Source organism: Physeter macrocephalus, chromosome 6 (assembly GCF_002837175.3).
Source record: "Physeter macrocephalus isolate SW-GA chromosome 6, ASM283717v5, whole genome shotgun sequence".
NCBI lineage: Eukaryota > Metazoa > Chordata > Mammalia > Artiodactyla > Physeteridae > Physeter > Physeter macrocephalus.
The window spans coordinates 30,000,947-30,025,996 of NC_041219.1; the positions used below are offsets into that span (position 1 = coordinate 30,000,947).

Here is a 25,050-nt window from a genome sequence, read left to right on the forward strand (position 1 = left end):
CAGGCTCAGCGGCCATGGCTCATGGGCCCAGCCGCTCCGCGGCATGTGGGGTCTTCCCGGACCAGGGCACGAACCCGTGTCCCTTGCATCGGCAGGCAGACTCTCAACCACTGTGCCACCAGGGAAGCCCCTAAATATAATTTTTTTAAGCTCTGTTTTAACCCATAGCAAACATCTTAGAAGAAACCCTGACGTCTGTTTGTAAAGCAAGAGAGGGCAGGGCATGAAGCTTAAGCTTTACTGAGGTTTTTAACATATCAGTTAATCTAAGGGTTGAAAGCACATAGAAGCTAATAAGCAGGGAAGTTTTTGTTTGGGGAAAAATAGTCCAAAGCAGCTTTATCCCTGCTTTTGCTTTTCCGGCTTTATGACTTTGCCCCAGGAAGAGGAATGGAGCAAGGAAATTGTGGGAAATATGGATATCCTCTAACTGGACATGGATTCGAGAAAAGCCAACTGGAGCTACCTTTCTTGTTTCCTGGTAATCTAAGTACAGAGAACAGGTCCTTTGTCAGAGAGAAGACTAAAGTGTGGAGGCAGGCCACCTGCTTGGGGTGAAATCATTCTGGGCCGACACAAAGCACAGTGGCTAGGGATTCGCACGTGGCTCTAACTGGCTCTGGCTTACTTGTATACAGCTGGTCAACTCTTCTTTAGAGCTAGCTACCATAAGACCTGTTATTTATACTATAAAATAGTGTTTCGGGACCTTCTGCATTAGAATTTCCTCCAGTGTTTCCTAAAAATGTCCCACCCCGACTCAACTGAATCTCTGGAGATTTGGTCTGTGAATCTAAAAAGAGCTCCTGAGAGATTTTGAGGCAACCAAAGTTTGAGTATCAGTCCCTAAAGGCTGTCATGGAGGTACCACAAACCGTATAGAGACTGATGCTGCCATTTATTAATAAACAGCCCTTGTAGGCTGCTTTGGAAACACAAACATATAAAGAGATGGCAACGTTTTTGATGTAATGGCAGCATGACATAAACCTTAATAAAGTCTGGAGTGACACCTCAAAAAATAGAGGCTGTAGAAGCAGCCATCTCTTATCAACAGACCAACCACTCTCTCTTTTAGCGTTAATGAAGCACACCTTACTTGTCTTCGCCTTATACTATCAAACATTGCGGAACTTTAAACAAGTGAGCTGTATTTTTTTTTTTTTTATTCCAGTTGCCGTGGCCACGTACTGTCACAGAACGGTTGTTGGATGAGATGTTTGATAGCACTGCATCCCAGTTTCTGGCTGTCTTGGAGGCTCTCTCTGACTCAAATCGGCGAACACTACAAACTGGACCTGTTGTTACAGATGAAATAGAAGTTCGTGATGTCGTCTCAGAACTGTTTATAGCAGGAAAAGAACTTTTAATAAGTAAATATGCTGCTAAAATAATATTTTATGGTAGAACATGAACAACAAAAATTTTAGCACGGTAGTCCATACCTAAGAAACTGATACCGGTTTTTATTGATCTTGGATTCAGCAGCCTTGCTAGACTCAATGGATAATTCAGATGATGTATTAGTAGATTTTCTTTTGGATTTTTTTATGTATACAATCATATTATCTGTGAATAAGGACAATTATGTTTCTTTCCAATTCTTAACCTTTTAATTTCTTCTTTCTTGCATTTCTTGACTTATATTGCACTAGATAGGCTCTCCAGTAAAACATGGGGTGGAAGTGGTGATAGCAGATATCCTTGTCTCATTTATGATTTCAGATGGAAAGCTTTCAGTATTTTATCATTAATTTTGATATTTGCTGAAGGATATTTTTAGATACCCTGTTTGAGATTAATGAAGTTTCTTTTATTCTTGGTTTGCTAAGAGTTTTGTTTGTTTTTAATCCTGAATAGTTGTTGAATTTTATCAAAACCTTTTTTATGGGTTTATTGAGATTTATTGAGTTAATCGAATGGATTTGTCTTTTCTTTCTATTAATGTGGTACATTACATTGATTGCTTATCTAATTTTTAATTACTCCATATTTTTGGAATAAACTTAATCTGGCAGTGAGGATTATCCTTTTGATATATTGCTTGATTTTGTTGCTAGTGTTTAATATTTCTGCTTCTCTGTTCATGAGAGAGATTTCCTTTCTTATAATATCCTTTTTGGGTTTTGCTCTCAAGGTCATGTTGGCCTCATGATAAGAGTTGAGAGTTCTGCCCTCTTTTTCTATTATCTGGAGGAGTTTGTGTCAGATTTGTGTTATTTCTTCTCAAATGTTTGAATTTGCTGGTGAAGGCATTTGGACCTGGAATTCTCTTTGTGGAAATGTTTTTAACTATGGATTACATTTCTTCCATAGATATAAAATGATTTAGAATTTCTTTTCATTTAAAAAAAATCTTCTGTTTGGTAAATAGTACTTTGATTTTATCTATATTTTAAAATTTTCATAAAATTGTTTATAACATCATCATGATCATCTAAGTGAGCTTAGGATGTGCGTGTGTGTGTGCCTGTGTGCACCCATCTGAGGGCAAGGATCCTCTGTGCCACAGTTTGGGCTCATCTTTTCCTCACAAGGAAGATACGAGATCTCAGAGGAGAATTCCCTTGACTTCCTTCACCCACACCTGAAAATGTACCTTCATCCACTGTCTGTCATTAAAGTGGAAGGAACGTTCCTTCTCCTCCTCTTTAGGTCTTTGGTCCTAATCTCTGCAAACTGCCCTTCATCCCTATCCAGCTTCCTCCCCTGTATTGCTTCCTCTTGTTAGAGTCAGATTTAGTGGAGGAGTTGTCTGTTTTCACTGTCCCAAATTCTCTCCTTCCTGCTTGTACTTGGCGGTCTTCTGTCATGGACAGAGAGTGTCAGGGACAACCTCCTTATTGTTCAATTTGAAAGTCAGTGTTTTTCTTCCCTTTGCTCTCTGTAGTGTTTGTTGCTGTTGACTACTCCTTTCTCTCTAAACGCTCTCCCTTGCAGCCTTTGCTCCCGTGGCCCTTCTCTTACTTGTTGGGCTTCCTTGCTGCTCTGTCCTAGGCAGCCATCTGTTGCCCATTTACTGTGGATATGTAATGATGACTCTAAAGCTATATCCCTATCTGAGATCTCTTTTCCGAGCTCCCAGTCTGTAATATCTAGCTGTCTGTTTCACTAGTCAACTCTTCCTAATCTTCTCTTTTTGAGATTCCATGTTCCTCCCTCTGGGGTGGCCTTCCCTGACCGACCTCCTACTCCAAACCTCTGTCCGATGCCTTTCTTACTTGTCCACACAGCACCAAGGTATTTGCCCCCTAAGATTCCTTGTTGCCCGCACCTGCGCACGAGCTCTGCGAAGGCAGGGGTTGTGTTTGCGTCTTTTCCGTTGTTTATCTAGCCTGGCAGTGTCTGACATTTAATGTTTAGTAAATATTTCTTTGCACAAATGACATCCAAACCCCTCTCTCTCCTTTTCTAGTGTCAAATACCAGTGCAGATGGCGTGCTTGATTTTCCAAAATCTTCTCTTCTGGAACTTATTATAAGAAGGAAAAATGTTATTTCTGTGGATGCTGCCGTGAAATTTATAAAACTAGCTTTTACTTACGAGGAATGGAGTTTATTTGAATCTGCAGCTGGGCAGCTGATTGATTTTCTCCAGGTAATATATGCACAATAGTTACTTTGTTTTTATTTTATTAACATGACACTGAAATAATTAATTGTGGGATATACTTTTCTTAGAGGCAGGATGATCCAGAGTCAAAGAAAGCAGAGAAAGATTTAATTCTTCTTATTGCAATAGAACCTTTAATCAACGTAAAGAGAAACCAAGGTTTGATCTTTCCCCTCGAAAACTACAAAGGAGGACAAGTTTACGTTAAAAAAAGTGCTCTTTATGGTGAGTATTTACTTGCATTTTTGAAAAATTAAGATGACTTTATGTGCTCTCTACAGGTGAGGTGAGAGAAAGAACGTTCAGGGCGGAGGGAGCAGGAAGTGCAAAGGTCCTGAGAGTGTGCTTGACTGTTGAAGGAATAGCAAGGAGGCATGTGTGGCTGGAGTGCGCTGGTGGTGGTGCTGGCATTTGAGAATGCGGTAGGACGTGAGCTCAGGGAGATAGCTGGGTGCCTGGTCTTGCAGATTCCTAGGCCTTGGAAGGATGCTGGATTTTATTTTGAGTCATGGTTTTGAGTAGAAGAATGAGGCTCTACTTAGCTGCTACCTTATCAGTGAGAGGCCAGAAGGGCAGCAAATCAAATCTATCAGTTCACTTTGGTAAGGGAAGGTTTGGTGGTCTCCTCTCTGTTGCAAGCATGCAGAGTTTTCCATTCTAAAACATTTTACGTCTTTTTTTTTTTTTTAAGAAGATGTTGGGGGTAGGAGTTTATTAATTAATTAATTTTTTTTTTGGCTGTGTTGGGTCTTCGTTTCTGTGCGAGGGCTTTCTCTAGTTGTGGTGAGCGGGGGCCACTCTTCATCGTGGTGCGCAGGCCTCTCACTATTGTGGCCTCTCTTGTTGCGGAGCACAGGCTCCAGACGTGCAGGCTCAGTAGTTGTGGCTCACGGGCCTAGTTGCTCCGTGGCATGTGGGATCCTCCCAGACCAGGGCTTGAACCCGTGTCCCCTGCATTAGCAGGCAGATTCTCAACCACTGCGCCACCAGGGAAGCCCCCATTTTACGTCTTAAAGGTCATTGTATATACAATTGAAAATCTGCAGCCTCTGTTTTTTAGAGAATTATTTAATCCTATACTTTTATGTTTTATCATATTCTTAAGGCATTGAATGGCTGCTAAATTGTGGTCAATAATTTGTACCAAGTAACGATGCTTTTTTTTTTTCTTCTAATGGTTTCTGAATAGATACCTTTGTTATTTTTATTTCAACTGCCCTATATGTTTTAATATTATAAACCTTCTCAATTCCATTATGGACATAGTTGGCATACAGATTGCAGATTAATGAAAATATTAACAGTCCATTTTAATTGAATTAGAGCCTACTTAGATTAGTTTTCTCACAGAAGCATTTAAGGTGTCTTATTGATATACTATTTGCCCAGATATCATTTATGTCACTTTTGTAGAATTTCTGTGTTTCTAAGCCTTTTCTATTTGAAATTTTGTAACAAGATTTTTTGTTTCATTTTCCTGTATTTTATAAATTGAGATACTTCTGTGAAGACTTGTGGATATTCAGAAGACATTTTCCATTTGGCGGCAACCTTGTATTCCTGTGTCTGTGGCTCTCCACAGGTGAAAAAGCTATTTTGGATAATTTGTAATAGTGTCAAAGGAGGCTCTTTTACTTAATTTAAAGCCAGATTTAAAAATCAAACTCTTAGAGGAAAACATGGGCAGAACACTCTATGACATAAATCACAGCAAGATCCTTTTTGACCCACCTCCTAGAGAAATGGAAATAAAAACAAAAATAAACAAATGGGACCTAATGAAACTTAAAAGCTTTTGCACAGCAAAGGAAACCATAAACAAGACCAAAAGACAACCCTCAGAATTGGAGAAAATAGTTTCAAATGAAGCAACTGACAAAGGATTAATCTCCAAAATCTACAAGCAGCTCATGCAGCTCAATGTCAAAAAAACAAACAGCCCAATCCAAAAATGGGCAGAAGACCTAAATAGACATTTCTCCAAAGAAGATATACAGATGGACTTGAGGATGTGGGGAGGGGGAAGGGTAGGCTGTGACAAAGTGAGAGGGTGGCATGGACATATATACACTACCAAACGTAGAATAGATAGCTAGTGGGAAGTAGCCGCATAGCACAGGGAGATCAGCTCGGTGCTTTGTGACCACCTAGAGGGGTGGGATAGGGAGGGTGGGAGGGAGAGAGACGCAAGATGGAAGAGATGTGGGAACATGTGTATATGTATAACTGATTCACTTTGTTATAAAGCAGAAACTAACACACCATTGTAAAGCAATTATACTCCAGTAAAGATGTTAAAAAAAAAAAGGCAAAAAAAAACCCCACAGGAATTTCACCTTGCTGGAATTCTGTATTGTTTAATCATTAGAAGAGATCGATTTATACCCTGACTTTTAATTTTAAATCTGTTTTTATTATTGTCATCATTTTGGGCGTCAGTCTCTTCCTTCTTGGGAAATTCCAAGGCTAGCTATATTTCTTTTTGTTTTTGCCAGATTTATTCTTAAACTTAAGACTCGTTCTAACATCTGTTTTCTCTAACATATGATTTTCTTATTTTTTTCTTGTATATACATTTAGTTTTTCTTCTTTCTTGCATTTTTTTAACATGTTTATTGGAGTATAATTGCTTTACAATGGTGTGTTAGTTTCTGCTGTATAACAAAGTGAATCAGCTATACATATACATACATCCCCATATCTCCTCCCTCTTGCTTCTCTCTCCCACCCTCCCTATCCCAACCCTCTAGGTGGACACAAAGAACTGAGGAGGTTAGCTATATTTCTAATGATGAAGGAAATGAAGCAGTGGTTTTAGTGAGAGTTAATATTCTTAAAATATTGCTTTCCAGTCCCTGAGTACAAAGCCTGGTTATTATTTGGAGTCACTTAGCACACAATGTCCAGTATTTAGAAATGATGATTTGTGGGTATGGATATTTAAGCAAAACTAGTACAGCACTGGTTTTAAACTGAATTCCAGGGACCCCCCCCAGAGCTTCTCTGAGGCTCCTCAGGAGCCAGCTTTAGGTCGTAACACCCTAAGCTGTTCCTATTAGTTTTTGAGATTCTGAGGGAATTTCCTTTGAAAATTTGGTTTTACGGTTATAAAAAAATGTTTGAAAACCACAGTTATAGAGCATTATATTAACTATTGTTCAGGCAAGTGAAACACAGTAAGGGACTTGAGAAGTTCCACTCTTATAATATTTTCTATTCCTTCATTTATTAGTTTGTTATAACCTGTGACAGGTGTTTAATTTTTGAAAGAAAGGTATTTGATAGCAAATATACTTATTATAGTGGGCAAACCAAACCAAAAAATTCCAATCAGGGCTGAAAAGCGCATGAAATTTTCATCTTTCTGCTTTTTAAAAAACCATGTGTATCTTAGTTCAGTTCAATTCAGTAAACATTTCTTGACCTCTGTTATGTTCCCAAGTACTGTACTAAGGTACCGCATATGCGAAATAAGTCTTAGAGCTGCCCCAAAGGAGCTCGAGGTTTGATATATTTTAATCATAAACTCATTATCTTTCTAGTTCATATACAGTGAATAACTTTATTTTCCTTTTGGAAAGAGCCAAAGTAACTGAACTGAGAGGAGATATACTTGATTTGGGTCATCTGTTGATATCCAATGTGATGTTCAGTTTAGTTCCTTCATGTCTCTCTTTTCTTTTTGTCCATAAACTTTCCCAGCTCCCCATTCCCTCTCCCCTTACTAGTTTCTCCACCTCGCCATTCTTTATTCTTCCTTCCTTCCTTCCTTCCTTCCTTCCTTCCTCCCTCCCTCCCTCCCTCCCTTCCTTCCTTCCTTTTTGGCTGTGTTGGGTCTTTGTTGCCGCACACGGGCTTTCTCTAGTTGCGGTGAGTGGGGGCTACTCTTCATTGTGGTGTGCAGGCTTCTTATTGCGGTGGCTTCTCATTGTGGAGCACGGGCTCTAGGTGCGCAGGCTTCAGTAGTTGTGGCACATGGGCTCTAGAGCTCAGGCTCAGTAGTTGTGGCGCACGGGCTTAGTTGCTCCACGGTATGTAGGATCTTCCTGGACCAGGGATTGAATCGTGTCCCCTGCCTTGGCAGGTGGATTCTTAACCACTGTGCCACCATGGAAGTCCCTTCTTTATTACTTTAATACAGAAATTTTAAAAAGAAGGAAGTATATACACACTTCAAATCTGGATGAAACTGGTAGGTTTACATAACTTGCCTAAAAGTATTTGGAACTGTTCTTTTTAGAGAAGTCAAGTAGCCTAGAGCAGTTAAAAGTGAGGTCTCTAGAGCTAGACTGCTTGGGTTTGAATCCTGGCTCTGCTACTTTCTTTCATTTTATCTTAGGAAAAACCACTTCATCTTGTGCTTCAGTTTGCTCATCTGTAAAATGAGGATGATAGTAATAGTACTCACTTCATAGGTTGTTATGAGGATTAAATGACCTGGTATATATCTCAGTCTATCTGAGCTTCTATAACAAAGATACCCTAGACTGGTTGGCTTACACAACAAACATTTATTTCTCACAGTTCTGGAGGCTGAGAAATCAAGGTGTCATCTGCCTCCTGGTTCATAGATGGCTGTCTTCTTGCTGTGTCTTCACTTGGCAGAAAGGAGTCTCTCACTCTCTTTCTGGGGTCCCTTTTATAAGGACACTATTCTCATTCATGAGGGCCCCGCCCTCATACCAGTTGCCTCCTAATACCATTGCTTTGGGAGTTAGGAATTCAACATAAGAATTTTGAGTTGACACAAACATTCAGTTCACTGCAGTAAGTATAAAGCTCTGAGAATGTTGCCTGGCATACATTAAATGTTGTATACCTATATCTCTATATCTTAACTGTTCTTATCAATTTACTTTACCACTTTTGTTTTCAGAATGCTCAGCCTGATAAAGAAATCGTTGTGGACGTGATAATGTTCCTATGGCAGAAGTGCAAAGTAGGAATTCAGCGGGTCAATGTGTCCAGAAATGACTATGCAAAATTCACCCAGAAAATCAGTACTAATAAAGTATTCCTTTTTGTTTCTCTTCATATGCTTTTTGTTATTGCTAATTTAATTTGTGATGCACATTTCAAACCTAAATTTTCCCTATTTACCCACCTGCGTAATTATCAATACTATTTTTGAAATGTAGTGGTGAGTGAGCCTTTCCTTTAACTGTATTCCCTGCACTTCTGCCCCAATTTAATTTTGGGAAGCAGGGAGGTGTTTCAGGTTTTTAAGGGAGGAGTACATACAGTATGTTTAAGGTTATATGAACTTGGATATATTCATTAAGAAGGTTAATAATAGAAAATACAAGTAAAGCATTTCAGTTTTTTTGGTAATAATATCAATAGTATATTTTTGAGCTCCTTTGGAAAGGAGAAAGTTGAACAGGTGAATGTTGTAACCTGGAAACTTAGGAGAGAATATTTTAACAATAACACAGTCTTCTATGATTCTGAGGCCTCCTAAGATTAGCTACATAAGGTTGCATGGGCATAATTTTATCGTATAGTTTAATAAACTAATGATGTGGATGCATAAATGTTGTTTTCTCATTTTAGCTCCCAAACTGTGATGGCTAATTTTATGTGCTAAGCTTTGGGGTTATAGACATGAAAGACAGCTTCCAAGGCACCCAGCATGGAACTTGAAACACCCGCTTCTCCCTCACTATTTTGGATGCCTTTGATAGTGATCTTAACCACTGCTTTTTGAAGGGAGAATGAGAATTTTGAAGATACAGATAATCTTCACTGATATATATAAACCATATGATAAATTTTCCATTATGGCTATAGATATGCAGACTATAAGCTTAAGTAAATCTTTGTGAATTTATATCAACAGATGGATCATTAAATATCACTTTATTAGGATTATTGATCTTTATATTACTTATAATTAAGATCAACTAATAAGGAGGAGTACCTGTGTAGTATTCCATATGATTAGAAGATGGTGATTTCAAGGAAGTACTAAGTTTTACAAAATGTGACTCTACAATGTAGTTACTTTCAATTGATTATACTGTGTATTTTCTCTTTTTAGTGGGTTTATCTTCTGTGGCAGATAAATGAAATAATTCACTGCTATAAAATGGAAGACATTGATGTTGTGGTGGTGGCAGAGGTCGCATTACGATTAAGTGAAATATTGGAGTCTTTAGGAAACCCAAGAAGAAAATTTAAAAAATTTCTAGGTAAAATATTGAATGAAAAAATATGAGGTCATTTATATATATATATATATATATATATATACATATGAATATATAAGTATAAATCATACTACTGGTTAACATCTGTTAATGGAAACTAGGCATTTCAGTATTGTGCTTCAGTGATGATTTATAATCAAAGATAGAAATAATATAGGTTCGACCAAGTTGATGTTAAAAAAAGGTCATATGCTCTGTGGTTCAGTGGCAGATGAAACTCTTTGTGTCTTGTCTTCACTCAGATGCTTCCCTTCTCTGTTCCTCATGTCCACCTACCCCTGTCTCTCTCCCTCCCCCATTCTTCCTTTTTTCTTTTCTCTCCTCCCTTTCATCCTACTCCCTCCCCTTCCATTTCCCACTAGAGTGATGCTTCATGAAGGAAGAGAGTGTGTTCAGGTCACCGTTTTATTCTTGGTACCAGCACATTGCCTGACACAGAGGAGGAGCTCAGATGAATGTTAGTTGAATGGATCCATGTCCTTCTACCTTTTGTCTCCTTTTTAAGTCTCTCTTCTGATTCCCTCCTTTGAAAATTCTCCTTCTTTCTTCATTTATTCTGTTGCCTCTCTTCTTTTCCCTTTCTTCTTATCTTCTTCCTCTGTTTGCCCCCATTTCCCACTCATTCTCCTCCTCTCCCTGTCCCAACCGCTCCCTGTCATTATTCTGTTCTCCTTCCAGGAGGTGCCTTCTCTCAGAGGATTGGTCTGCTCTCCTCATTCTTTCTCCTGCCTGTGGTTGAACCCCTGAATTATCTGTTTCATTAGGTAACTCCCATATAGAAAATGAGGTGGAGGAGACATGTGGGTGTCTACTTCCTATTTCACCCCATTTACAGAGTGTGTATGACGTGTGAGGGATTTGGTAATAATTATTGTAATAATTGTTTTCCCAGAGATTTGCTAATCTGGCTCTGCCTATTCTCGGTTGTTGAGTGCAGCTTTGCAGATGGAATTTGACAGCCATAGTTCTCAAACTTTGATCGGTATCAGTATCACTCGGGAACTTGTTAAAAATACAAGGCCCAGGCTTATCATACTTCAACTAGCCTGGACCTTCCGAGTCCTCATTAGCTTACCAGGAGATTTTGATACACGTCAAAACTTGAGGACCACTGGTTAGAGGTCTCTGGCTATCTAACACTTCAGTGGCTTGAAGTCATGTTTTTGACACATCCTGTCTTAAAATGCTTTTCCCTTTTTAAAAACTTTTATTATGTAGAATTTCAAATATAGAGAGGTGAAATAAGTCACTGAGTATGCATCATCCAGTACCAATAATTATGAATATTTTGTTAATCTTATTTCATCTCTCCTGACAACACTTTCTTTTTTCCCGGAGTGTTTTTTTTTTTTTTTTTTTTTTTTTCCTGTGGTATGCGGGCTTCCCTCTGCTGCGGCCTCTCCCGTTGCGGAGCACAGGCTCCGGACGCGCAGGCTCAGCGGCCATGGCTCACAGGCCCAGCCGCTCCGCGGCATGTGGGATCCTCCCAGACCGGGGCACGAACCCGGTTCCCCTGCATAGGCAGGCGGACGCGCAACCACTGCGCCACCAGGGAAGCCCATCCCGGAGTGTTTTAAAGCAGACATCATGTCATTTCACCAGCAAATACCTCAGCATATACACGTGTATGTGTTGTGTGTGTATGTGTTGTGTGTTGGTCTATCTATCAGATAAGGTGGTTTTTTCTTTTTATAAAACCACCATGTTACTGTTATTACACCTTACAAAATAAGCAAAAAATTCCTATGTCCCTGATTGTATTAAAAATGTCTTAAGTTGGTTTGTTCCAGTCAGGATCCAAACAGTCCCACACATTTTATTTTCTTATGTGTCTCTTAAGTCTCTCTCTGTAACCTGTAGCAGTTCCCCCTCTCCTTACTCCCGAAGAAATTGAATTATCCCCCTGTAGGATTTCCCACATACTGGATTTGGCTGTTTCTATCCTTGTGGTGTTGATTAACTTGTTTCTCTACCTGGTAATCAGATCTACCAGGTTGCTTGTATTCAAGAGATACATTTTCAAAAAATATTCTTGCCAGTATCTTATTTTTTTTTGGCGAGCATACTTCATGCATACTCCTTATTGCATTGCATCAGGAGCCATGTAATGCCTGCTTGTCCCACTTGTTATGATGTAAAGATTTACCAGTGAGTTCAGCTGTTGTCAGCTTGACTCTTTTCCTAGGTTGGTTTCCCCAGAAGCAGATTCTGAGACAAGGAGTTGAGTGTAGTAGTTTATTTGGAATGTGATCCAGGGAAGCAGGGTGTTGGGGTGAAATGAGACAGAGAAGGAAAGGAAGCGAATACAAGGTACAGGAAGTTCATGAGAAGGCTGCTGTTGTGGGTACAGGGCTTATTCCCACGAGGGACCTCTAGGAGACTGTATATAGAACATGCCTCAGAGAACTGGGAGGTTGTGGTATTTGTACCTTTGTCTGTCATTGGTTGAAGGCTACTGGAGGAGGGGTAAGTAAGCCAGAAGGGGCTTCTAACTTCTATCATTCCATCTGCATTTATTCTATTGATACCTTAAGTGAAGAACTTACTTCATCGACTGTTTGGTTACTCTGGTTATTTTTGATTATGTGGTAGATACTATATTTGCTAAATATTTTATAAAAGTAATTTGAAGCCTTAGATGATCTGTTCTTCCAGGGAAGATTTATGCTTGCTTTTACCAGATGCATGAAGGCACTACTACTCCAGGGTCCCATTATTCCAATTTGAGAGATTAAGATAATTTAAAGCTGAGATGCTCTTTCTTCGACCTATTTTCAGTTACTCTGACTCCTAGGATGTGGCCCCTTCTGGCTTTTCACCCTTGGTGGGCCCTGGATACCAATCTCTGTTGCTGTATCCTCTGAAGGCTGTCAAAGTACCACTCAGCTTCTCAACTTTCCTCTCCAGAATTGATGAAAGTCTTCAGTGAGAAAAGTAGCTCTGATGCCATTCTCTAGTCCCTGGACTCTCTTCCCAAGATCCAGAGGATACTTCCTTCCCAAGATCCTGGCTCTGTATTGAAATTAGCGTCTTAGCTTGCAGATGAAAAGAAAAAAAGTGTATTTTTCCAGGTTCCTAGCCAGCAGAATGTTTCCAGATTATCTGTTACTGGAAGCAAAAGGTCCAATGATTACTTTTTAAAAAAAATGTCTATTTCTTATTCAATTTTATTATTTTGTTTACTAGTTACTTCTGGGAGACTATTGTTTTATATTCTTCAATTATAAATGGGCTAAATACAACTTATTATACTGATCCTTTGTTAAAATGTTTCATTTCTAAAGAACTAATCAATATTAGAGCACAGTCCATTTGTAAATTTGAAAACATCTACATTTATGTCATGAGTAGTTGTCCCCATTTAGACATATAAATTTTTATAATTTTACAACAATGTTATTCTCATTATCATATTGGCACATAAAACACAAAGTACAAGTCATTCTTTGTATGTTAATTATGATAATCTGCTTCAAGATGTTTCTTTATTCATCTGTTTATTAAATACTTCATTGTCTAATTGGAATTACTGAATAATTTTTAGACTAAGAAACTAGCATTGCCATATACATTTTTATTATTTATAGTCTTCTAATTCAAGCCAGACTTCTCTGACATTTGTCTAAATTTACTGTTATTTGGTGAATGCCTTTCAGTGGACTTTCTATAGAATATGTAGAAAGACCAGTCTCTTTACCATAATATAACCTTGCTGATAATCAGGCTTTTTGAGTTGGTTTGTTGTATTATAAGATGCTTTTATTTATTTATTTATTTATTTTTAGGAGTGATGGATAGGTTTATTATCTTGATTGTATTTCAAACTCGTGTACAGTTGAATATAGTGTTCAGTTTATTTATTTAAATAGATCTTTATTGGAGTATAATTGCTTCATAATACTGTGTTAAAAATATGGAACGCTTCACGAATTTGCATGTCATTCTTGCGCAGGGGCCATGCTAATCATGCTAATCTTCTCTGTATCATTCCAATTTTAGTATATGTGCTGCCAAAGCGAGAACTACAAGATGCTTTTTTTTTTTTTTTTTTTTTTTTTGCGGTACGCGGGCCTTTCACTGTTGTGGCCTCTCCCGTTGCGGAGCACAGGCTCCGGATGCGCAGGCTCAGCGGCCATGGCTCACGGGCCCAGCCGCTCCGCGGCATGTGGGATCCTTCCGGACCGGGGCACGAACCCGTGTCCCCTGCATCGGCAGGCGGACGCTCAACCACTGCGCCACCAGGGAAGCCCCAAGATGCTTTTAAATTAACTTATATAAAGACAAAATGTAATTATGTGAAAGAAATAATTTGTTATTCAACTTCTAAGTGTTGAACTATTTCTAAAATCATGGGTGAAAAGATAACTAGCATAATGTTCTTTATGATTATGATTCACTGTTATATTTCCATTTTTCTCTTTCATCCTTTTATTTTCTCTGGTCCTTCTTTCTCTTTGTTTCTCTCTCTCTCTTACTCTCTCCTCCTCCTCTTCCTATTTTTCCTCTTTTTATTCTCCTCCTTTTCCTTTTTCTCTTCCTTCCCGTCCTCCCTCTCTCCCTCCCTCCCTCCCTCCTCCCCTTCCTTCCTTCCTTCCTTCCTTCCTTCCTTCCTTCCTTCCTTCCTTCCTTCCTTCCTTCCTTCCTTCCTTCCTTCCTTCCTTCCTTCCTTCCTTCCTTCCTTCCTTCCTTCCTTCCTTCCTTCCTTCCTTCCTTCCTTCCTTCCTTCCTTCCTTCCTTCCTTCCTTCCTTCCTTCCTTCCTTCCTTCCTTCCTTCCTTCCTTCCTTCCTTCCTTCCTTCCTTCCTTCCTTCCTTCCTTCCTTCCTTCCTTCCTTCCTTCCTTCCTTCCTTCCTTCCTTCCTTCCTTCCTTCCTTCCTTCCTTCCTTCCTTCCTTCCTTCCTTCCTTCCTTCCTTCCTTCCTTCCTTCCTCTCTTTCTCTCTTTCTTTCTCTCTATTTTTCAGATATACCTTTAAGGAAAGGGACTAGTGAATGCCTTGGGGCTCCAAAAGGGAGTGTGGAAACTCTTCCAATATTAAAGGTATGGCAAAATATTTTAGAAAATGTAGTTAAAAACATGAATTTTAATTTTCAAATAATATTAAATTTGTAAATGTATAATGGTTAATTACAGAAGTAATTTTGAATATTTAATATCTGAGAAATTATGGTTTCTGTATACATTGAGAACTATATGGACATTTTTCTACATTTTGTTTTTACTTTAGAAAAAAATCTAATCAGCTCCAAAAATAAGCTAGATAAAGCATCTTAGGAGGATTTATAGTTACATTACTATTGATATTTTGAATGTGTTGTGATTCATAGACTCACAGAGCAGAGATGTCCTACTTAGCATTTACCTCTGACAGATTAAATTAGTTACTACCTGCTAAAAATGCACCTAGAACAGTCCCTGGCACGTGGCAAGTTCTCACTGAATGTTAGCTTAAGAGGAGATAGAAGATGAGGGAGGCAAATGGCCATTCTTCTTTTTGATTATAGTTTTCTTACTATATTTGAATTATTTTTGTACATCATGGATTGTGTGGACCTGTAGATCTGAATGGGAGCCTAGGGAATTGTCTCATGTATGTAATAAACATTTATTTACAGGCAAGAACTAGAATAGCATTTTGCAAACTCTGTCCTATGTGGTGCTAGTACTACCCCATCACTCTTTTAAGAAACAAAACATAGCTAGTACAGTTGAAACTCAGCTCCTCCACTAACTGCTCCTGATCACATTGTCTTTCCCCCTACCTAGGAGTAACTGCTGTTCTAAAGAGTGATTATAATTGTCAGGCATTGTAGTATTTTTATTACATATGTTTGTATCCTTAAGCAGTAGAGTACTGTTTTTGAATTTATATAAATGGTGTCATACTCTGTGTATTCTTCTGCAGCTCATTTTTTAATCTCAGTGCTGTGTTTGTGAGATTGACTCAAGTTGATCTGTGTAGTCATAGTGATCATTTTCACTACTACATTCTACTTGATCAAGGTTGCACTGTAAGTGGATTTGAACTTAGGTGTGTTTCCTTCAAAGTTCAGGCATTTAGCCACTATGCCATGCTGCCTCTTGATTAAAAAAAAAAGTGTCTTCAGGATATTTGTATAAAGTACTTTCTTCTAATACATAAAAAATGCAAGTCCTAAGAAATTGGGGACAAATAAAATATTCTGAATGTACCAGAGGACTGGGGGAGCGTTCTGAATTTACTTTCTTGAATGTAATGTTCATCTTCTAATAATAGGTTTCAGAGAATGCAGTTTTGAGTTCTTTACACTGTATTGTGTCTTCTAAAGAGAGAGAGCTGAGAAGTCTTACATTGGGAACAGAGAATGTTTGAACTGCATAAGAGATTAAGGGGGCATTAATAGCTGTCTGCCAGTGGTTTTTCCAGGGATCATTTACAGTGCTTGCTAAATATGTAGCTTCCTATTTCCCATTCTAGACGTATTGAATCATAATTTCAGGTCTGAGGTTCTTAAAAGTTTATAATTCAGGTGTGAGGTTCTTAAAAGTTTGCCAGGTAGATTCTTAAGGAAATTAGAATTTAAGAATTACTGGCTTAGTGGACTAGCACTTATTCTCTGAAGCTTCATAGGGCAGGAATAGGAATACTAGTAGAAGTTACAAAGTGCTAGATTTTGGCTTGGGTGGAAAAATTCTGGCAATTAAAGGCACTAAATGAAATGGATTTCTTTGAAGGTGACCATGAAGAAACTGAAAACCATTTATGAACTATTGCTACTGTGTTTAGATTAGAAAAATGCACCCTTTCCTTGATATGATTTATTGCCATCTGCTGGGAAATTATCAAAATAAATATAGAAGTCTATTATGACTACAGTGTGAATGGCACCCCTAAAACTGTGCCATACACTACCTGCTCAGCTGTACTGGTGGGGCATGTGGTAGGTGGAGTAAGGGTGATTCATTGGTCTGGTCTAAGGGCATAGCAGTTGGTATTGGGAGACTTGGAGTTGAATCCTGACTTTAATGTTGACTGTGTGATCTTGAATAAACTATTTAATCTGTTTGAATATATGTGTCCTCATCTGTAAAATTATAACAATAGTATCTATTCTACTGGTAGTATTTAAGTGATACAGTTCAAATGAGATGTTGGTAACATTGTGGAAACCAGTAACCGGCACATGATGGCAACTCAGTTTTTCCCTTATGTTTCGCAAAGGGCACTAAATCTCAACCTAGAGTCTCAGACCTATTTGGAAGGGAGTGAAGTGGGGAAGAGTGAGAATTTATTGTAAGGAGAGTCCAAAATCCATATGCTCACCTAGCAGAGTCTGCAGGTGGGATAAATTATATATCTTGCATGTATACATGCAACTGTTTAAAACATATATAAGGTGCTATTGTGATTATAGTTTTTAACAACTTACTTTAAAGTTTTACTGAATACATAGCTATTTTTGACAAATGGGTTATAAAGTTTTAATAATTAATAAGTACCTCATAGGATTATGGTAATTTAAAAATTTGTCCATATAAAGCATTTAGCCCAGTACTTGGAACGTGTTTTAATTCAATATTAGCTGTGATGATGACGGTGATGATGATGACAGTGTTAGAATGTGGGTATGTGTGTGGGGTCTTTGAAGCTCCTTGGTGTTAAGAGGTATCCTTAGAGACTTCTGTTTGTGGCAAAATGGAAAACTAGATGACCTGAAAACCCCCTTCCTACAAAACACCTAGAAATTTTGGACAGAATTGAACAAATATCCTTAAGTACACCACAGAGCTCACAAGAAAGTAAGGTAAATTCCAGGGGCCAAAATAGAAAGGGGAACTGAAAACCAAAATGGTAAGTTTATGAATAGATGCTGCAGTAGGTTGATGGGCTCAGTTACGAAGAAACTTAGATTAACGACCATTTAGGGACAAGAGATGAGCCTTGGGCACATGAAGGATGGGGCTTGGCACTCAGACTCACACATTTAGTTAGAGCCTACAAGACTCATCTTAGGAAACCATCAACTAGAAAAATATCTGCCTATTTGGTAGGGAGGTTTCTCAATTTGGGTACTGAAAGTGGAGTAAACGGGAGAAAGTCTCTCTTCCTAATAATTTGAACCTGCCCTCATGTAGGTCCGTTTTTCAAATTTACACTATTTGGGTTGTGATTTTCCCTGAGCCTGTGATTCTTTTTTTTTTTTTAATTAAAAAATTTTTTTAATTAAAAAAAATTTTATTGAAGTATAGTTGATTTACAATGTTGTGTTAATTTATGCTGTATTGCAAAGTGATTCATTATGCATATATATATTCTTTTTCATATTTTTTCCATTATGGTTTATCACAGGACACTGAATATAGTTCCCTGTGCTATACGGTAGGAGCTTGTTGTTTATGAGCCAGTGATTCTTGAATGGAGATTCATGTCTACATATATCTTTAATGAATGTGTGTAATCAAGTTATATATATTCCAGAATGCAAGTATGCGTTGACATTAGAAAATCTATAATGCAGTACACCACATTAGCAGATGAAAAGGAGAAAATAACGACCACCTCATTAGATAAAGAGCTGCAACAAAAGCATTTGATGAAATTCAACAGCCACCTTTTAAAAAATAACTCTTAACAAGTTAGGAATAGAAGAGAACTTCTGTATCGCATGAAGGGTATCATTCAAGACCTTTAATGACTGTTACACCTATGGTAAAAGATGAAAAGCAGTCCCTTTATATCGATGTAACAACTTAAAGGTATCTGTCATTCTTCTGATCAAAATGTCCTAGGGGCCTTAGACAGCTGTGTGAAAAAAGAAGAGCAGAAGGGAAGGTATAAGGACTGGAAAGCAAGTATCAGACTAGTATAATACGTTGCACACTTTTAGTACTAGCAGTCTAAATGTCCATCAGCAGAAGAGTGGATAAGTGAATTGTGATGTAGTCCTGAGCACAACACCATTTCATCGTAGCAGTGAAGGTGAGTGAGCTAAAGTGGGCTTGAACTAGAGTCAGCCTGGCATCATTGCCATCCACTTCTAGAGTCACCTTCACACTACAGGGGGAAAACCTGGAACTACATTTCCCACCATCTCATTTCCATATGGTTCTAGGTTAGTCTTCCAGTGAGGGGCATTTGCATGAATTTGTAATACACAAGGGAAGAGAGCGTTCTTATTCTGCAGTGGCGGATGGAAGAAGTTAATTGACCAGCCTCGCTGAGCAAGCCCTTGCAATTCACTTGCTTCAGCGTGAGACACTTGAGGTTGTCACCTGCCTCCTGGACTCTTAGATTCCTGTAAATTGATCACTGGCAGCTTTCTTGATCTTTGCTCCCCCAGGCCTTCCATCAGTGATGGACACTTCTAGTTCTGTGCATTAAATCCCTTTCTGCTTGCAATACCTAGAGTTGCTCTGTGTTCCTAACTAAACCCTGACTGACACACTGAGTTGCAGGAGAAGATTTCAATGACATATGGTTGAGTGAAAAAAGTGAACCGCAGAATTTTACAAGAGAATTAAAAATATGCAAAGTGATATTGTATATTGTTAATGCACACATACACATGTAGTAAAAGTTTAAAAACATGCAAAAGAATGGTTAAAAACCAAATTCAAGGACAGTGGCTACCTCTAGGGGCAGAGAAGAGGAGAGTCACTATGAACAGTTATACAGAGGATTTCAGTGATCTGCATGTATGTGTTTGCTTTATTTTCTAAACATTTGCTGAAGAAAATATGAAAAATTAAAAGTTTGAACAAAGCTGGTTGCTCTTTATGTTACTCTCTGTATTTGTCTCTCTGTGAGGATAATTATAATAGAAGGTATTTAGTTTTTGAAAATCACAGTGTAGACCGTTGGATTTGATGGCCTCCAAGTCTAGATTTCCAGCTCAGAGATTCAAAAAAAATTAACTTTCAAAATAAAGTATGTGAAAATGATAAATTATGAGTTAGATTTTTAAAATTTACTTATACATTTGGTACCATCAGAATTTTGAAAACCATAAAAGGAAGTTATATACATGTTTTTGAAAAGTTTAATTAATATTTGGAAAAATGAACTGTATTTATTATTTTACCTTTATTAATAGTATTCCACGTTTAATCAAAAACAAATATACTTAGTAAGACATATGATGTCGTTGATCTTGGATAGGCTATTTAAATTTGTTATTTGGTTTTGAACTATTGTTAAAAAGTTGGGAAGTGTTGTATATGATTTTCCCTTAAATTTAATTTTTCTGTTTTGTTTATAAAATTACTTTAGAAAAAACCTGAGGAACAGTTATTTTTGGCCTATGAACTTCTTGACAAAGCCATTGGTGGAATAAATTTGAATTGCATGTTAACTGCTTTGCCAAATGGATCATCAGTGGTTGACCATTGCTATGCCACGGTAAGAATGAGAAACTCTTACATTAGGTTTATTTTACTTAACTAGGAAGAGGGCTGGCCTTGCAAATAGGTAAGTAAAGCATGGTTTGTGGTGGCTTTCCTCTCATAGGCCAGAAATGTATTCCCTTTTTCCCAGAAGAAATCAAGGAGGGTGAGGAGTCTTTGAGTCTGTCACTGAAGAGGCTGCTGGTGAATTTGAAAAGCAGATTTCTTAGTGTGTAAGCCAGATTGCAAAGCGTTGAGAAGTGAGCAGACTTTAATGGCTAAGAGTAAAGTGATAACCTGAATGATAATAAGATAGAGCTATTTTTAGTATGTTTTGATAACCATATGCCTTTTTAATTTTTACTTCAATTCTACCGAAGCACACCCACTGCAGAGATGGAGACATGTGCAAACCAGTCACACCGAATAGTTTCATAATGGATTTGCATCTTGAACTAATTCAAGCCCAGCACCGAATGGCCGTTGTGCTTCTTGACCAATTGCAAGGTAGTAGCCATCAAAGCAAATAAATTGTTCTGAATCAGTTTTAAAACAAATTCAAGTACAGAATCAATTTAATTTGTAAACAGTGTTCTTGTTGACTAGGTGTTTTCCAGATAAATTTCATTATTTTATTTTTTCTTACTTCTCTGATAAATATCAATAGATATGTTTCATTATTTCTTTATACCTTGCATAGCAAATCAGTAAACTTCTAAAAAATTAAATTGTTTGAGTTATAGTAAGTTATTGATATTTTCTTAATTTAATGAAGCAAACATTTATTGAATCGCTGTCAAATCTAGGAACCATATTAAGCTTGGTCCAAATGAGACACAGCCTTTAATTTTGAGCTTCTAGATAAGTAAGCCAACTATAATAGTCAAGGTTAATAGATGCAATAGAAGTGGGCTCAGAGTGTTTGTTATGGGTACACAGAAGAGTATAACAGGCAAGAAAGTCAGGGATGGCTTCTTGGAAGAAGTGATAGTTGACCAGAAAGCTATCTTTATCTTTATCTTCATAAATATCTTTATGAAGAAAATCGAGAAGGAGGCAATCATTTTGAATGGAGAAAGCAACTTTTAGTAAGGTGGAAGCAAACAATTATATGGTGAAGTCTGGAAACTGCTGGAATTTTCTTATGGCCGCAGTAAAGAGCACACATGGGAGGTTGACACAGATAAGCCTAGAGAGGTAGATCACAGATCTTGAAGGGTTAAAGGGTTTATATTTTATCCTGGAAGCTATTGAAAAATTTAGAAAGACATCTCTGACAGCAGTGTGAGAGGACAGATGAGTTGGATCTAAGTTGTTTTTGCCTCGTTATTTAGGTAAAGAGGTCAAAACATTTAAAAAAAATGCTGATAGTAATTCTAGTGTGCATATAGAAACACAACTACTCAGGTTTCAGGATAAGATTTAAAATATCATTAGGTCTAAAAATCTCTTCTGTTTGAGGTTAAATTTTGATAAAGCCAAGTTACTCCCGGCATGATTATATAGTCAATAATCATTTAACTACCACTTCCTCATTTTAAATTACTGAGTAATTATAGAATAGAACTGAGTGTTCCAGCCTAACATGACTTCTGATCTCTGTCGAATACATTCAGATGTCCCATCATATATACAACTAAACAAATTTAATCAAATGCTGGTTAATTAAATAATTTTTGAGTGCAGACTTTTTCTCCTCAGCTTTATTAAGATATAATTGACATACCACATTATGTAGGTTCAAGGTGTACAACGTGTAGATTTGATACACTAACATATTGCAAAATGATTACTGTCATAGTGTTAGCTAACAGCTCAAGCATGTCACATAATTCCCGTTTCTTTTTTTGTGGTGAGAACATTCAAGATTTAATCACTTTGCAACTTACAAGTGTCAACTACAGTATTATTAACTATGATCCATGCTGTACATTAGGTCCCCAGAACTTATTCATCTTATGTACCCTTTGACCAATATCTCTCCATTTTCCCACTTCCTCAGCCCCTGGTAACCACCACTCTGCTCTCTGTTTCTATGAGTTTGGGTTTTTTAGATTCCACATATAAGTGATGCCATAGAGTATTTGTCTTTCTCTGTGTAACTTATTTCACCTAGCATAACGCCCTCAAAGTCCATCCATATTAATGTAAATGTCTTTCTCCTGACTGAATAATATTCCACTGTGTGTGTGTGTGTGTGTGTGTGTCACATCTTCTTTATACGTTCACCCACTGATGGATATTTAGGTTGTTGCCATATCTTAGCTATTGCGAATAATGCTGCAGTGAACGTGGGACTGTAGATATCTCTAAGATCTTGTTTTTATTTCCTTTGGAGATATACCCAGAAGTAGATTGCTGGGTCCTATAGTAGTTCTATTTTTAATTTTTTGAGAAACCTCCATAGTGTTTTCCATAGTGGCTTAACCAATTTACATTCCCACCAATAGTGTATAAGGGTATCCTTTAATCCACAGCCTCGCCAATGTTTATTATCTTTTGTCTTTTTTGATGATAGCCATTTTAATAGGCGTGAGGTAATATCTTATTGTGGTTTTGACTTGCATTTCCCTGATGATTAGTGATGTTAAGCATCTTTACATGTACTAGTAGGCCATTTGTATATTTTCTTTGGAAAAATGTCTGTTTAGTTCCTCTGCCCATTTTAAAATCAGATGTTTTTATTATTAAATGGCTTGAGTTTTTTTATATATTTTGGGTATATCTATAGATACCTATATATTTATATATAGATAGCCGACTTTAAAAAAATGCACAACATGAGAGTTGCAAGTTAAGTTTTATTTGGGGCAAAATGAGGACTATAGCCTGGGAGACAGCATCTCAGATAGCTCTGAGAAACTGCTCCGAAGAGGTAGGGGGAAGGTCACTATATATGTGATTTTGGTGAAGGGGGAGTACATGCAATGAAGCACATAGTTTTTTGCAGAAGGTTTCTGCTAGTCACGAGGAGCAGACGTCACCATGAAGGATTTTAGTGCTTTTCTAGATATGAAGAGATCCAAGAATTGGGCTCATAAAAGCAAATCCTGAAGATACCTAACTCTCTGAAGACCTGTTCTGCCAGTTTTTCCCAGAGCACGGAGGGCCTCGTTTCTGCTCTCCACCCGGAGCTCCTTTCAGGGGGTGTTGAAAGTCAGCAGCTGCAGCCGCACATGTTCTAATCCTTGTAGAGGCAGACGGCAAGTGCCAATGGCAAGTGCCAATTTGTAGTTGACTCTCTCTCTCTCTCTCTCTCTCTTTCTCTATGTGTATATATATTTACATAGGATTAGTTATTATGTCTTTGCAATATCTCTGGATCTGCTTGATGTTTTTCTCTGCTTTATTGGACTGCCACCCTAGCAGAGATTATCACTTTTTTTCTCCTGTCATTCTTCACTCTTGTATGCTGCTGTCTGACTAATGTTGCCTAAATACTGCTTTTGTCATTCTTATTCAAGAACTTTACAGTGGTTGTCTATTGATGACTGTGGCATTAAATGTGACTCCTGTATTGGGCATTCAGAGTTTTCTTACAATCTCATCCTTCTTATCTCCAGTGATTATAATCATGAGAGCTATCACTTAATTAGCATTTATAATACCCTGGGTACTGAGAGAATGATGTATTATTTTCCGCTTTGTGTTGCTATTTCCATGAAGATACATTTCCTTATCCTTTGCCATTAAAGAAACCTTAGGGCTTCCCTGGTGGTGCAGTGGTTGTGAGTCCGCCTGCCGATGCAGGGGACATGGGTTCGTGCCCCGGTCCGGGAGGATCCTGCATGCCGCGGAGCGGATGCGCCCGTGAGCCGTGGCCGCTGAGCCTGTGCTCCGCAGCGGGAGAGGCCACAGCAGTGAGAGGCCCGCATACCACAAAAAAAAAAAAAAAAAAAAAAAAAAAGAAAAGAAAGAAACCTTATATCCTTTAACGGTGTCTTTTGGCATCTTTTCATCAGTCAATCATCATTCCATGGTGACTCATGTGCATTAGCACAAATAATTAAACCTCAATAAAAGGGGTTTATTGTAAGGTTACTACAGGTACACTCATATACCTTTAAGGACAGAAACAATATATTGCCAGGTCTCTTGAGGACCAGACCTGGAAAATCAAGAATCAGTGCAATATTCTCCATCTCCCTGGACTAGCATACCTTTATCTTCTTCTCCCTCATCCTGCTACCTCTTTCCTGGACCACCGTGATGGTCAGTCCTAGTTGCACACCAGGCTCTCTCACTGCTCACAATCAACTGGCAATAATTTGTGTGTTAGTTGAAAATCTTGAGAGAGGCTCTGATTTTATCAGCCACAGATAGAGGAGAATGGAGGTCTTCATGTGGTACCCAGTGCTCTTGCAGGAACCATGGATGGAGCAATTTTGAAAAGTTTATGAAAAGGGAAAGTGAACAAAAGTAGGTTGGACCCTGTTTATCAACCTTCAAGATAATTTTATTTAAGGTGAAATAGAAAATCAAATATTGTTATAATTTAAAAATTCTTGATCTTCTCATACAGTAGCAAATAAAAGAGAATTTAATGATGAAACTGTATTAGATTTGTTTGAATTTTTATCTATTAATGAAAAAAGTTGACATAATAGAGGAAGCAATAATTTTACAAATAGTTACTCTTTAGTGTTTAGAAAATATTTCCTTTCTTGAACATAAACCTAATTGTGATAACAATCTCTTCTTCTCCTTCTTCTTCTTCTTCAGTTTTGCAGACGCCAACTGTTAGCAAAAATAAATCTACCAAAGGTCCAGAAAAGCCAAAAAAACCTGGAAGTCCTGATTGTTTTACAGGTAATTAAATTTTGGATAAACTGTCTTTCCACATTTTTTTTTTTTTTTTTTTTTTTTTTT

The 25,050-nt window shown here is 37.9% G+C and overlaps 1 protein-coding gene and 1 pseudogene across 1 annotated transcript in view; one reads left to right on the plus strand and one right to left on the minus strand.

Moving 5' to 3' along the window:
* CFAP54 (cilia and flagella associated protein 54) overlaps positions 1-25,050 on the plus strand; it is a 296,564-nt gene that overhangs the window by 40,497 nt on the left and 231,017 nt on the right. The window contains exons 9-18 of the mRNA XM_028490464.1: positions 1,175-1,373; positions 3,416-3,597; positions 3,681-3,837; positions 5,109-5,194; positions 8,489-8,623; positions 9,653-9,803; positions 14,783-14,859; positions 20,069-20,197; positions 20,562-20,688; positions 24,904-24,990. Of these exons, the coding sequence (XP_028346265.1) occupies positions 1,175-1,373; positions 3,416-3,597; positions 3,681-3,837; positions 5,109-5,194; positions 8,489-8,623; positions 9,653-9,803; positions 14,783-14,859; positions 20,069-20,197; positions 20,562-20,688; positions 24,904-24,990 (1,330 nt within the window). The remainder of the gene's footprint in view (positions 1-1,174; positions 1,374-3,415; positions 3,598-3,680; positions 3,838-5,108; positions 5,195-8,488; positions 8,624-9,652; positions 9,804-14,782; positions 14,860-20,068; positions 20,198-20,561; positions 20,689-24,903; positions 24,991-25,050) is intronic.
* LOC112065922 (uncharacterized) lies at positions 13,729-13,844 on the minus strand (annotated as a pseudogene).